The 16,377-nt window shown below is 29.9% G+C and overlaps 1 protein-coding gene across 1 annotated transcript in view; it reads left to right on the top strand.

Moving 5' to 3' along the window:
- Positions 1-13,939, top strand: part of LOC118195810 (acetyl-coenzyme A synthetase, cytoplasmic-like) — a 105,354-nt gene extending 91,415 nt beyond the window's left edge. Inside the window, exons 13-16 of the mRNA XM_035367143.2 lie at positions 1,965-2,073; positions 5,128-5,327; positions 7,306-7,351; positions 13,563-13,939. Coding sequence (XP_035223034.1) covers positions 1,965-2,073; positions 5,128-5,327; positions 7,306-7,351; positions 13,563-13,780 — 573 coding nt within the window. The 3' untranslated portion in view covers positions 13,781-13,939. The remainder of the gene's footprint in view (positions 1-1,964; positions 2,074-5,127; positions 5,328-7,305; positions 7,352-13,562) is intronic.
- Positions 13,940-16,377: the final 2,438 nt, after the last annotated feature.

Consider the following 16,377-nt stretch of genomic DNA (forward strand, 5'->3'; position numbering starts at 1 on the left):
AAAACTCAAAATATCTATATTAAAAATTACGAAGTAAATCTTAAACACTTATTTCCTCGAAAAAATTACAGAAAGAATTAAGCATGATTTAATTGGCAATAATAAATGAATGCGTTATCTTTGTTGTTGCGAAGCTAAGTTTCTCAAGATTGGCAACAAATCCACTAGTCTCCTGTTTCAAATGTAAACATCAATGGCCGCCATAAAAAAAAGGCTTAGCGGCACTTAGACAACTTTAAAATTGTTGATAATTCTAAAAATATTGCATATAAATTTACTAAAGGCATATAAACCTTAACCGGAAGATAAAAACAACATAATACAATAATTTTTAAAGCAGAAAATGTACAATTTGCAAACATATAAGAGTAAAGAAACTGAGATCACTGAGCCGGGTAACAGAGTGGATATATATATAAATATATTTATATACGTTTGGTGCGACCGATTGCAACCAAAATACGATTTGCACGTCTACATGTTATAGCAGTCCTATATACAAAATTTCGACGTTCTGAGGATACTTGTTTTTGAGTTATGCTAGATACGTACGTACGTACTTACCTACGCACGTACGTACATTCGTTCGTACAGACGCCACGAAAAATTCTCTTCAGAATTAATTTGAAAGCATTTTTATAATTTTTTTGGAGGAAACGAGTCTTTTATTCTGTCCTTACGTACAGATATCACGCAAAAACATCGCTAAATTGCATTCGATAGCGGTCAAAATGGATATTTTCGTTGAAATATGCTGCCTGAAACTTTTCTCGATTACAATACTTAATTTTTACTTCGTACAAGGAAGTAAAAATGACTTGCATATTTTTAAAATTTTCGGACTAATTTTTAAACTGCCAGACAGTAAATTTTTACTAAAAGCTGATTTTGAAAAAGACCGAATTGTTAAATGCTCTTAAGATTATCCAGATTTGAGACAGCTAATATTTAAAAACTTACTAATTTCACAGAAATTCAGCGTGGTTAACACTAGATAAAATATCCGTTCATTTGGACGAATAAATCAATAAATTATTTTACATGTAATATAGATTACAGCTGTACCTAAAACTATTTTTAATAAATTATTGAAAAATACAATTAACTGAATGGGAATTAATATAAAGTCATTTCAGCTACTCACTACTTTATAATACTACTCACTACTTTATAAACATCTACTCACTACTTTATAAACATTCAAATCAGTTCATTTCGAAGTTCGAGCAAGTCAAGCTTTTTTTCTAAGTTGTCGGTACTAGTTAAGTCATTTCTTCATGGCTACCAAATAAATACGATATTGTATTTTTGAGAATAATTTAAAAACCAAATTATTCAATTATCTCTAATTTTATTTCATTAGTGTCTTGATGATTACAAATATAATAATTGTAATACGCATTGTGCTTGCGTATCGGAAAATAATGCTTCGGTTAAATACATTAACGTAAATCTTTAAGTTAGTTTTACAAAAATAAAAGGCGAAATTATGCTTTTAGTTACTGTATTTAGTATTTATCAAAATTTTTCTAGTCATAAAATTAATATAGTAAACTTTTCTGTATAACCTATAATATTTTGCATCATATTTATTGTGCTAAAAATGTGGGTTTTCAAGTAAGCATTTCTAACAAAATATACTTAATACTGTAAGTTAGAAATCATTCTTATATTGAAAGGCAATGGGAGCAGAGCAAAGTGAATTCGAAATTTTTCACTAGAATATTTCTGTGCCATTAAATCTTATGCTCCTTAAGCAAAGTAATTCCCTTCAGCTGTGTACAGTTACAGACATTTAGCTTCCGATTGTAAGCATATATTATGTATGATTGCTTAGTTTCTACTTACTGCTTCACTCGAATTTTGTACTTAATTAAATATAAATATTATTACATTGAGAAGGTTGCACAACACAAAATCTCTTTATAATTCAAAAATAATTCATATGTACCCATTTCTTTCAGGCAATCAAAAGGCCTTGGCCTGCTATTATGAGAACAGTCTATGGAAACCACGAAAGATTTGAAAACACATATTTTAGAAGATTCCCTGGTTACTACTTCACAGGAGACGGTAAGATATTTTTAATAGATTATTTTTCAAAAAATTCTTCAAAACATTAAATTGATGAAATCCGTCCATCAGATATAAAATGCTGTTTAAGTTTCTAGGCGTTAGTTTGATAAAAAAATAATCGACCATTTAGTTAAACAAACTGAAATTTAAAAAAAAAATTGTTATATGAATTAAATGTTAATATAAAATTAATCGTTTTCTATGATTTCTGCTTATCTGTCAGGCAGTATTTTAATCCCCTTATTAAAGAATGATTTTGGTTTTCCTTCAAAATATCTACTTATTACATTTTCGGCCTTTTATTTACTTAGAAAATTTTACTAACAAAAACATGCTACACTGACCTGAGCTGGTAATAACTGAAGAGAGACAATACCTAAACTCTTAGATGGGTAACTAAAAATTTAAAGTTTAATAAACTCCTTATTAAACTTCTATCGAGTTACCATAGCAGACCTTGCGATCAAGGAGATATTTTGATGGTTAAAGTTTGATGGTCATGTTATAAGGTATTTCTCCCACTTCCCTAACGTGCCTTTGTGGTGTAACGGTAGCACGCTGGGCCGGTATTCCAGAGGTCCGTGGTTCGATTCCCGGCGAAGGCGGTTGCATATTTTCATTTTTTCTGCTTCCAATTAACCTAATGACTCTACAATGTTATCTAATTGATGGCAATAGGTGTCTGCGTTAATGACCTAGTTTTTTTTAACATATTAAAATGAACTATACCTTCTATATCCTCGTAAATACAGAAGACCTCCTTTGGATAGTTCTGATTTTCCTATAAGAATTGCCTTTGCTTTTGGACTTAACTGCTGTCATTTTTGAATAACATTAGCATATTAAAATAAATAACAAATAGAAACCTTTTCCCATCTCCAATCCAAATACCGCTTAAGGAAGGTTCTGTATTTTTTGTGAACAGAGAAATACAAGCCGATACTTATTTATAATGATTTTTAGCTGTTAGTGCATGTAAAGTCCAAATATCAACTCAAAAAAAATTTCTTATACATTTCAAGTAATCTGTTGCTGTGTACTGCGCACAGCTAATCCTCTGAATTATTTCTTTCCTTGTAATATATGAATTTGTCTCCATCAAAATCTGCCACCTCTCTTGGTTACCCAGTTCTAGACTAATCCTCAATATTTTCACTTTAGAGCTTTTTAAACCAATTACGACACTCACACTCACTAATAAAGACCTGAATATATATAAAAATGTCTTTCGACTTGCTTCTACAGAGCTCCATGCAACTGAACCTTATGAAGCATGATATGACCACACAGCTTATCATAATAATCATAAGACACTATTTATCTATGAATAAAATTAATGAAACTTTAATTAAATAAAGCTAAAAAAGAAAGGGCATGGTATCGAGACTATAGAAATCCTTAAAAATTTCGGTTGCAGAATAGTAAATTTCCGATACTTTTATGCACTTTAATTATAGCGAACTAAAATCCTGCGTTACTTTCTCATCACTACCTTATGTATTTTTGTCATATTTATAATTAAATTCTTGTTAAATTAATTGACTTAATATAGCCTAAAATTTTTTAAAGCTTTCAGCTGGATAATATGCTATTCTGTTTACCACATATATGTTAATTGCACATATGACTTGCTTTTCCTTCTCCTATTCAAGCAGGAAACTCCGTACATTATCAATTTGCACTTTTATTTGCTATTATTTTCTTTTCAGTAAAACAATTTCATGTACCAAAATGTATTAAATCCACAAATATGAAACAAAACTACAGCTTCAATTTCTTTATTCTATCGATTCTCACGCATAGCCTCAACAGTGTCTTAAGAATCTCTAATTTGAAGATTTCATTTCAATGAATGTTAACTCCGTGTTTCGATAGGTAGACTATTCTTAGAATACCTTAACATTGCATGTTTAAATTGTCCTATTTACTGCTATTTCAGTAAACTGGTTTAAATATCAAAATGCTTTAAGCAAACTTTTATAAAAGAAGAAATACTAGAAATGAATGTTTGAGGATAATGTTAAAATTCCTCTTGCAGTTTTATGGGAATCAAAACGTTGATCCACTTCGTTCAATCCATGAGTATTTTTACAATCCGCACAAACTTTGTAAATGCATGCTAGAAGCATATGTGATCTGTTTTTCTAGATTGTTACCTTGGTGAAACAAAAAAATCAACACACTTTGGTTTAAAAATAGCACAAATGTGCCCCATTTTCGAATATCCCATATTTTTTTTTAAGACGATTCTTCTAATCTTCTCTGATAATGTCTGATATCCGATTACAAAAGTAGAAATGAAGATTATTTATAATTACGTTATAATAATAATTACATAAAGAGAATAATATGGGAAGGTTACATTAGTTTGGATGTATTCTAGTCCAAAAAAAGTTTTAGTGACTCCCTCTGAGGGCTGCTATGTACAGCAAAAAAAAAAAAAAAAAAAGAAAAAGAAAAAAAAGAAAAAAAAGAAAGAAAGAAAAATTAGGTAGAATAATCTGTAAGTCATTGTCTATCTGGTTTGCAACTCAGTTCGTAAAAAGAACAAGTCTTAATGTTCAAGAGAAAATATTACAGCTTGTGAGATTCAAACAGCGCGATTCATGAAAGAATATCAAACTGCTAAACTCTGCAGTTTTGTACTAACGCAGTATGAATATTTAAAAAACGTTATAAATTCATACAAATTTAAGATTCTTTTATGAATTTATAATAAGATTGTAAAAATTCCTGACTAATAAAAATTATAAAATTGCTATGAAATAATACAGTGAAGAACAAAAATCAAAATTTTCATTAAAAACTTCGGTAATTTCTAAAAATATTCCACGAAAGACTAGCAGAATTCAGACTGACTGTCAGTAATGTGGATGAAAATTTTCTAGTCCAGATAACACTGCAGGTCAGTAAAATCACCATGCTAAAAGAATATTATGATGAAAGATTAAAATTTTAGGTAGAAAATGTAAGTAAAAGATTAGAAGAAGTCTCAATAATGATCTTTCTTTCCTTAAGTTTTTAGAAAAATAACAAGAGCTTATTTTCTAGGTGGTCGCAGAGATGAAGATGGGTTTTACTGGGTAACAGGGCGAGTAGATGATATGTTGAACGTATCAGGCCATCTGCTATCTACTATGGACGTCGAAGCTGCTCTAGTAGGGCACAAATGCATAGCCGAAACTGCCGTAGTTCCTCACCCTCATCCTGTCAAAGGAGAATGCCTCTACTGTTTTGTTGTTTTGAAAGACGTAAGTTTGAATCTTAATTTAAAGTAACTCTGCAATGTCTCAATGCTGTACATTATCAGGAGCTGAAGCAACCTATTATGATGGCATCTGGTGTCACCAGTAAAGAGCTCTAAAATTTTCTAATTTAAAGTAACTCTGCAATGTCTCAATGTTGTACATTATCAGGAGCTGAAGCAACCTATTATGATGGCATCTGGTGTCACCAGTGAAGAGCTCTAAAATTTTCTTAAATGCCCTTTGTTAAATCCGGGTCTAATTTACGAGCCCTTTGTTTTTATGTTTATGTTAGTTGTTGCGTAGTCTCTTCCTCAGGAGGATCTCATTTGGTTTCATCAAAGTTCACTCAAACGCACTGTAAATAGCCTAAAATATGACTCGGCCTTAGGACCTCGTGTATAAACTGACGTGAATAAAGATGAAAATAGTGTATAGTAGCTTCTAGCATAAACTATACAGCATAATTGAATTTATTCATTATTTTATGCAATCTCATTTATATTTTGTGATTATTTTTTTAAGATTTTTTTTAATGATTTTTCATTCGCGCACAATAATTTCTGGTTTCTGTTTCAGTAAAAAGTAAACCATTTAATTAGACTTTGATATTTTGTTTTTATAAAAAAAAAGTGCAAGCCCTTTATTAAGATTTTCATACCTCGCAGTCGGTAATGATATATAATTTTCTTCATTACATACTTTATTTTAAATGATATTTGAAAAATTTTGTTGGTGTAAGCAAAAATAAAATTCATAAATAAAGCTGTATGTTCATTGTTTTCAATCAAGAAAACAACCATTAGTTTCTTTAAAGGAATGTTTGTGTTCCAATTTATCCACATATGCCTCATCAGCTAAAAGCAGTATCCCTTTATTTTTTAAAAGAACAACCGAGCCAAAAATTTTAATCAGCGTTTTTCTCCGAATAAATGTGTGGAGACAGAATCTGATTAGTGTAAGGACAAAGGATGTGCCCAGGGCTATTTTCAGGAGAACTTCCAAACTGCAGTACTATTTAAAAGTAATTAAATTTTATGTACAAAAATTTTAATTCTAGATTTTAAAAAGTAAAATTATTTTTTGAACAAAATTTTTAATTTAATTTAAACAAAATTTTAAACTTCGCATTTTTATTTGTCATGATTTTCTTCACACTTGGATCTTTGTGAGACTAGGTAAATGATATCGTCAAGCTGCTATACATTTTTATGGTTTTCAACGTAGAGATAACAAATTTCTCTTCCATTGGGTAACAAATTATCACGGTATTTTTAGCAGTTGGTATATGATCATTTTCGTTTATTTCCTGGGAACTAGTTCCAAATTTTGCATTAGAGTTTTGAATGGAATCCAATTCTTTACAAACAAGTATTCTGATAGTCAAGTTTGTATCTGTACAGCTTGTATTATAAGACACGCACTTGGTTTGTGCAGTTATTTTCCTGCAATACTGGAACACTTTGCTTAAGCTGTACATCAGCTTCTGAGGCAGGGTTTTTATCGCTTTGGGCTTGCCTTCGAGAACATTCTGGGCCAAACCGGTAAGAATGCGTTCTAGAATGTTCTCCAGCCGTCTATGGCATATCTCCAATTATGTCGCCAAATGGGCGATTTCGCGCCAAATCTGGCAACCCTGCTCTCCCTTTTTCTATTTTTGGCAACCCTAAACTCATTTTTCGGGGAAGCTATGTTACCGCCGGTGGACATTTCGTAATAATATGCTTTGAAAGCCTAGTATAGGGCAAGATAAATAGTGGCTCCTGCTTTATGCAGAAAAATCATTTACAAAATCTAAATCGCATTTATAACAAACTTTTCTGCAAGCAGAAATATTTATTCAAACTATTGAAAAGCATTTCGTGAACGATATCAAATGACACAAGCAAATGAGCGCATTATAGCTTATTCTCACTAATTTTTTTACAGATGTGTGCATCACGTTTCAGATGTTTTCTTATTCTTCTTATTATTATTATTTTAGGGATATCAGTTTGATGAGAAATTGGTTCAAGAATTACGACAACAAGGTATGAACTTTTGACAATTTTTATTTATAGTAATATGACAACAAATATAAAACTATCTGACAAAGTAGAACAATTTGACCTCAACAAGTTACTGTTGATGAGTATTTTAATATTAAACCAGGGATTTTAAAGAGGATAATAATATTATTACAGCCTTTTGTTATTTTTTAATGTTCTTAATTCCCCCATCCTGCAAAGATCGATATTCAGTTGGTCACTGCTAATCAACAACGCCTAAGATATTTTATTTATCTTCGTATTTAAAAGCGTTTTCACCATCAGCGCAACAAAGTCAATTATTTTCAAAGTAATATTATATTTAGTTCTTAATAATATTATGCAACGAATATTATTTTATTATTTTATACCATAATAATAATAAATAAAAGTTTATAATGTCATTTAGTATGTAGATTATAAATCTCTTTCTTTTTCTTTTTTGTATATTCTTGTCTACATCACAAATAAAATCTAACATTTATGAAGGAATTTTTCAGTAACACAGCTTTGTACTCTTCAATATCTTTGTGTATATATGTATGTGTGTAACATTTAATTTTATTCAAGCGGTAAAATTCTTTTTCAAACGGCAACGCTATAAAGAATTTTCATACCCCTACGTGCGCGCTCCCCGGGGTGTGTCTGATTGAACGTCGAAATAAGTACAGAAAGATTCGTTTTCCGAATGTCGGAAATCTCTTTTCTGATACCCGCAGCCCCGGAAAAAAAATAATAATGATCTCTGCAGTGGCGTCTGAATAAAATTCGGTGGACGACAATTCGTTACCACCTGGATTTTGATCGACTAGATCTCGTTCTCTCTCCAGTCGCTCTTTAATTGGGGAAAGATGTCAGAAATTACTGCGTTCCTCCGTGCATGCTTTTGTAAAGTAAGTAGCTAACAATTGGAAGATCTGTGCTTTTCTGTCGAGAGCATAACTGAATTTTCATACTTCCAGCTCCGAAAGAAATTTAATATTTCTAAAATGCATTTTCAATACTTTCAGCATTTTAGGCTCAAAATGAAATGCACGTGTAAGTTTGAAATGACTTTTGATTTTATTAAATAATAAGGATTTACTTTATCAGATAGCCATAATCGGGTTTTCTTATTATTTATTTATTTATTCAATGGTAAAATGCTCCATGAATATAGTTAATAAAAATAGTAAATGAAAGGGTTGAAAGCGCTCCCTCTTTCGTTTACTGTTTGCTACATAGTTGGTCCGCACGCTTTTATTAAAACTTTAATCCTCCACCGATCCATAATATCACCGTATTATAAAGCGAATACTCCTCCTTTCATTGCGTACAAATAAATATATGTATGTAATACAAATTGTAATTTGGTGACGCATAGCATGATGATAGGACTCGTACATAAAGAAGTAGCAACAATCACGGCTGGTTGAATACTTCTTTATTCTTCACAAAATTATTCTTTATTCTTCTTAAATATAAAATGAACAGCTCAAAGAGAAGCAAAATGCGCACCCGTTTTTCCGTGATAATGTTTGTATTTTTTACATCTCACAGAGAAGCTGAGAAGAAATGCATACATTAATTACAATATGAATGTTAGTGAAATTATTGTTCCACTTCGTTTCTATTTGTTAATTAAGTTTTGTTTTTCAAAATTTATCATTATATAATTTTCTAAAAGATTTTTTACTTTATGTAGGTACATATGCGTCATGAGCATTACATGAGAATCGTATGACAAGGATTATTTATAAAATGACGCAGTTCAGAGAAATTTATTAAAACCATGTTGTTATTTTTAGGATAAAAATGCAGAAATTTGAAAGGAAATTTAAAAGATTATTACAATTTAAAGTTAAAAATCATTTGACATATTGTTTATCTTATAGGTATACAGTTATTATATTGCTGAATAAGAGTTATAACTTACTATTATTATTATTATTTATTAATGCCTTTAATAATATTATTTAAAATGTTAAAAATGCAGATGTTAATTTTACTGAGAAGGAACATACAAATATAACGCTTATTGTTTATATGTTTCACTACAGCAAAAATATACGAAGATATAATTTTATTCACATAGTCAGTACCGTTTTACTATTGCATTTTAAAATAAACACATGTACATTCCCCTGATATCACCCCATCCTCTTCAGAAAATTTATGTAGTACATGTTTCCTGCCCATACACATCAGCTGTTATGTGTAAAAAGTGGAAAATATAAATATTGAATCAGGCAACTTTATGCTCACGTCAAATATGAAGTTTGCTGGAAGCAAATATACGGTCATGTCATAAAGAACAGAGATTCTCGAAAAGAAACCTTGAAGAGGTGTTGTTTATAACGTAATTTTTTTTTTTTTTTTTTTTTTTTTTTTTTTTTTTTTAAGATTTTGAAAATATTTGAATGTCAGGAAGAAGTCTCACGTCATGAAAATGTCTTTCAAAATTTCGACAAAAATTTAATTAGTCTTCTAAACTTTTCCTAGATTTAGAGCCTTTTTAATTGTTTGTATATTCTATTTTTTTATAAAACAGGCAATGTCATTTAAGTTCCAGTTGTTCAAATAATTTACTTTTATTTCAAGTTTTTTGCAAATGTGGCAATATTCTACTTAAATTTTAATTTTCCAAACAGTGTGATAAATATTTTATTTCTATTTTTCATAAAAGGCACAATATCCCATATAAGTTCTAAATAATTAAATTAATCGTACGTGTGTGTTTCTAAGACGCGGCACTCTAATAAAGTTTTATTTTCCGAATGAACTAATCAATTATATAGTTCTATTTTTATAAAAGACGTACTACCCCATTAAAATTTTTAATTTTTCAAATCACGATTTACTTTTGGATGTTAGAAGCGTCTGCATTGTAGACTTTCCATTTTTCGCTTCCCCTTACATAACGTTGCCACAGCATTACTTACGCATGTGGCTTTGCAAATAGCCAATTCTGACATTTCTTGCCCGACGTTCTTAGGATAAGCACTATTCCAAAACGCGTTTAACGCATTTTCACATTAGAAAAGAAAGAGTTTTAAAAAAATAAAAAATTTTCAAAAATCAGCATACAGACACTTCCCACCTCACAAAGGAATTGCGTTCTGAACAACCATTCGTACCATGAAGTTGTACGTAAAGTATCACTAAATACGCTACGTATATCGTCTAAAGATTTTCGTGAATAAAAGGTATAAATAATATCAATTAAGTAACTAAAAATACTAAAGCAAATAAATAGTACATTTTAAATTTTAAATACAATACATAAGAAATAAAACATTTCTTTACGGTGTTTCAGTACGTACGTTGGATTGTAAATTTCGAGGCATGTGTGGATATGGTGAGGATGAGGCTTAGATTCTTACATGGGCGGGGTGTTGTCAAAGTATGATTCGCTCTCTGAAAACTATTTACAAGTAACGGTGACATTTGTTATGAGGAGGCTGTATGAGAGACAAAAGGAGTTGGTATGTCAAATGGACCAGGAACACCAATCTCTAAAGTGTTCTAACTCTCTAAAGTTAAAAAAAAATAGTGTCTAAACAGTTTTTTTAATAGTAATGTAAGGTATTGTGCATGGCAGGTTTTCATTTAGCAAGCCTCTCAGAGCTAGATTATCGATTTTATAAAAACCTGAAGTTTTCTCCAAACATAAAAAATACTAATATCATTAACTTTGTCTCGAACTTTTCAGTTGACGTAGACTCGGCCTCCTCTTCTCTTTGTTACTCTTCGATAACCATTACTTCCCCGTGTGAGTCTAGCAAATGGATTCCCAACGAGGTCGGTACTGACTCTTCCCGGGGCTCGATGAAATTTTAAAGGGGGTCAATGATGATCAAGACGTCGGCTATGCACAGGCAACTGATAGGCTTAAACAAAATCACAATAATTGCAAATAATATATTAATAAAATTTGTAACTATTTGTTTATTGATTGATATTAGAAGCTAGATTATGTAGTAAAGGAAGAAATCATATAAAATAAATAAAAGGGGAAATATATACAAAAATTATTTAATATATTTTAAAAATCAATGATATTTCTTAAAAGATATTCATATATATATATGCAATTAACTGCAATATGAAAAAGAAAAACACAGGAACGAAAGAAAACATGACCCAAAAAAATATGAAGAACGCAGAGCTTCTTTAGAAAATGTATCGTTATATACAAGACAACTTACAAAATTTAAGAGAAGATTTTAATATTCGCTTCCAAGACACTAAAGATTTAAATGTGCCAGCATGGGTCATACAACTGCTGACGTACAATATATTTGATCTTGATATTATGATGCAAGAAGATCTGATTGAACTGAAGGTAGATGTTCAAGCACAAGTCTTATTCAAAATGCATACGCTTTGGAAACTGAAAGTCATCCGAGAGAAATATCCCAAAAGAAAAATTATTAACAAACTAATATTATTGGCTAGAAGCAGCCAGATGTATAGAAAAAAAAGAGGTTGAATATTTTTAAAATAGATGTTTTTTAAATTAAAGATTAAAGATAAAGGAATTAATTTAACCAATATTATGCCAAGTATTAGAAAAATGCATCAGTATATCAAGCGTAGTAATCACGTTAATAAAAATTGGACTTATGTGCAATTAAAACTTGTACTTTTGTTTCTGAAAACTTGTTTATGATTGAAAAATTAAAAATAATAAAACATAAATCTAATAAATCATGTTTTTAAGAGCTTTTGTTTACATTCTTAGACTAACTGTTATCTTTATTTATGCATACTTATATGTATTTGATTATGTTGTAGGCTGTATGTTATAGAGAAAGTTGTAAGGACGTCGATGAAAAAATTCATTATTTTAAAAGGAGTCGATGTGAAAAAAAGGTTGGGAATCCTGCTCTAGCAGTTCGAAATCCTTCTTCTGAAGGTTTAGAGTAAATTGCGCATTAATGTCCTCACAAGGACTCACAAAGACATTCTCACAAGAACTCAAGGACATTCTTCTTTTCATCATCTTGATTAAAGACCTGATCTTTATAAACAAGACAAGAGCACATACTTTTCAAAAAGCTATTAATATTTACATCTGTGATATGTCCCCATTTATTATGAATGTTGCGTGCACAGTTGTAAATATTATAGTCCTTCCAAAAATGCCGTAAAGTGATATCAGATTTTTCATCAACATCTTTAAGTTCCTGAGAGAGCATATAGCGTCTATATATATACATATATTGATTAATTGACAACCACATTCTGGTCCATTGGTTCAATTCCGAACAAATTCCATTCTTTGAGAACAGATTTTTTTCGTGCCTGCGAAAGTTTGTAATATGAAGAGTATTTGTATATACATTTTAATATTTTTCCTGTTCATTTTAATGTCATGTGTATTTGATAATTTATATGAGCATTCACACTATTAGTATTAGAAATAAAAGGCCTGTCTCTGGCTGTATACCATATATGAAAGTTACAGAATAATCACTTGCGCATCAGGTTAAAAATGAGTTTATTACTTAACCCTTAAATGCATGATTTTTTTAAATTTTTTTAAGTGAAAAATATATTAGAATTGATAACAAATAAAATAGGAAACATACTAAAAAAATCTAAACTAAGTTTTTATACCAATTTTTGAAAAAATATTATTGTTGCCTAATGGCTGCATTTTACAAAATATATATATATATATATATATATATATATATGATAGGCAAATGTGTAATAATAATTTTATTTAATAATGCATATCTTATTAAACTTGTTCAAACAATTTTAAAACTTTGAATACATCAAAATGTCAACGAACACAAAATCAAAAATTTCGTAAACACAAATGATATCCACAACCTACACATCAACTCACAATAATGACCGTTACAACCGTTAGTATTACACTGAAATTTTCAAAACTATATACGTAAACAGTATGTATCCAAATGGTTACACTATGCAGTAAGCTAAAACTTGTGTTTTGATCTGATTTACATAACTGAATATGAGTATGTTTCCAAATGGCAACTACATGCATTTAAGGATTAAATTTCGAACTCTTAAGTATTTTAACTTACGGAAAATGTACAACAATTTTGATTTGCTCGTTTTAAGACTGTTGTCCCGAAAAATATTAAATAAGTTAAAAAATAGTTAACTGTGCGCCTTATTATTGTCTTACTAGAAAAACTTGTTGCATTTTCTGAAATATAGAAAATTCTTTAATATAATTTTTTAACCTTTACAGTTGTTCATCGAATTGGTCCATTTGCAAGCCCAGAGTACTTTCACCATGCAACATCATTGCCAAAGACGAGATCAGGAAAAACTGTTCGACGCATATTGCGAAAAATAGCAACTAATGATAGGAACATAGGAGACCTGAGCACCCTTACTGACGAAAATGTGGTGCAAGAATTGTTCGAATCAAGAAAGTTTTTAAAGAGAATTACTCGAACAGCGTAAAATATCTTAAATGGAATCTCTGATGTCCTTATGCATTTTTGTAATAATATATACAATTAACAACGACATTTTAAAAAATATATGTATTTTTGTTCGGAGAGTTTTGAAATCTAATCCTTTATAAAACAGAACTGTAATAAATGATACGTTTTGATAAGATTTTCGTACAAAATTTCTACAAATAAGCAAATTATATAACATTTTTATTGTCTATTCTTTTTATTCTATTTATTCTTTAATTCATTTTAACACAAAAGTTCTACAAGAAAGAAAATATTTAACCACTTTTTAAGGGGAATAAATCAACGCTTTTTTCTTCACGTTCTGTAATTTTTAATGAATATAAAATAAATATATGTATTAATGCAGTCTCCGTTTAAGAAAAGGATAACAGTTATCCTGAATATGTTTTTGATTTGATAAAAATTCTTAGCAAACATAGGGTTGAAAATTTGTACCAAGTTACGAAAACTTATTAAAAAATTTGATAAGAATACAGAAAAATAGCAAGTTTAAAAAAAGTTTCAAAAATAATATTCTTTCTAAAACTGAAAAGTGTGCTTGTCTGAAAAACTTACTTAAAAGTTCGACCAATCTAGAACAAAGGTTCCTAAAATGATCTGTCAAGGAAAAATGATGCTCCCCATACGCATATATTTAAAAAGTAAAAAATGTTTAAATCCAATACATATATAAGCTGATGCATGCAATATAAAAATTAAAAATCTGAAAAAATATTTGTTTAAGCAATAAACAAATAATAATAATAAATATTTGTAAATAAATAAACTAGTCCAGAAATGACATAAATAATGCAATAAAATGCTTGAAAAGTGCAAAAAAAAATAAAAAACACTATAAATGATGCAAACAAAAAGAAAGAGCAAATAATAAATAAAAAATAAAGAAAGAATTTTCAAAAAATTTACATCTTTCGGCACATTGTCGTCAGGGAATTGGTGTATCGAGAGAAGCAAATGGAACATCCTGTTTTGGAACAGACAGTAACACAAATTTACGAAATTTAATACTTCCATAAACTACAAAACAATTTGTGTCTTTATCAGTCCAACCTCTGGAAAAACAGCCTGGAAAAAGAAAAGTACTTATTCATAAAAGTGAAACAACAAACTGTGTTAGGCGTAGAATTAACTTTATAGATTTCGGGGGGCGAACAAAGTCCTTTTTCATCAGGAGCAAAGAATTTAGATTTCTTTGCTCCTGATGAAGAGGGACTTTGTTCGCCTTCGAAATCGGTAGAGTTTCTACGCTAAAAATTTACGCCTAACACAGGTTGTTGTTTCATTTTTATGATTCATTTTAGGAGTGTTTCTCTTCTGTCTTGTAAGCACTTATTAACATAAATTATTTATAATTTCTGTATTTATCATTATAACACATCTATATGTATAATATGTGTATATTGTGTATACTAGTAGCACGATCTAAGAGATGGTATCTCACATCTCGAGTAAGTGCATACTGTCCACATAGTGCTACTGTGGAAATCTGGCAGAAGTTATTTACTGTATAGGGCCAAAAGAAACATTTTTTAATTACTGTACACCTATTTATTATATTTTAAATGTACACTTGTTGTCATTTAGTTTCTGAAATAACTGATCTTGTTTAATTAAATAAATTAGGTGGCAGTTTTCTGCTGGCATTGCTGTACATACAGTCGCAGTTAATGAAGTATGGCAAAATGATTCCAAAATCATTTTGCTTCTGAGTCTCGTACCTTGCTAAGGGATCAGTTCGTCCTCCGCCATCTTATATTACATTATAACTTCAGTGTATCAAATTCAAATATAGGCAAATGGGAATTTCCTTACATTTTAAAATATGTTTCTTGAAAAACTGTATTTTTAAAACCGACTTACTCTTTTTCTAAATTAGCACAGTTATGTAAAATAATAATAATAATAACAATGGTAATATAGAAAGATTTCAGTTTTAGAATACAGATATTGATTTAAAACCAAAATTTATGTAAACAATATTTTATTATTGCTGTTAAGAAGTTGACCAAAGTAATACTGCAAGTTTAAGCATTCATTATATATTTACGTAAATGGTAACATAAGTTTATGTGCATAACTGTCGCACTGTTACTATGTAATACGTTTATTCGATTTCCCAAATGGTCAGTAACTGCAAGTCAAAATTACTAAAAGTAATAAGAGACATATCTGAATTTTTATAAAAAGTACAACATATAAAGATCATTGCAACACTTTTATTGTTAAAGATGGAATCATTCCATCCAACCTAAAGTCAAAATGATTCTTTAGCTATACACTTAAATATATGTCAAGATGATATTCAAAATATAGCATAAAATTTTTCACGTCATAATACTTAGATAATAACTAATCCTACTGATAAAATTGCTAACATTTACAGGCCTATTTGCTTCAATGGAATCATTCTAGGAACTTTTGCGCTGCTAAGCAGTGCAGATATAGTTAGCAAGTTTTTCATCAGAGGCAGCTTATAAGATATTTCTTCCGCCTTCCTATCGTGATTCGTGGTGTAGTGGTTGTGCACGCTGGGCAGGTATTCCAGAGGTCCGTGGTTCGATTCCCGGCGAAGGT

The sequence above is a fragment of the Stegodyphus dumicola genome, chromosome 8 (genome assembly GCF_044657685.1).
Source record: "Stegodyphus dumicola isolate Sdum_Otavi_A_Nest chromosome 8, ASM4465768v1".
In the NCBI taxonomy this organism is placed as follows: Eukaryota; Metazoa; Arthropoda; class Arachnida; order Araneae; family Eresidae; genus Stegodyphus; species Stegodyphus dumicola.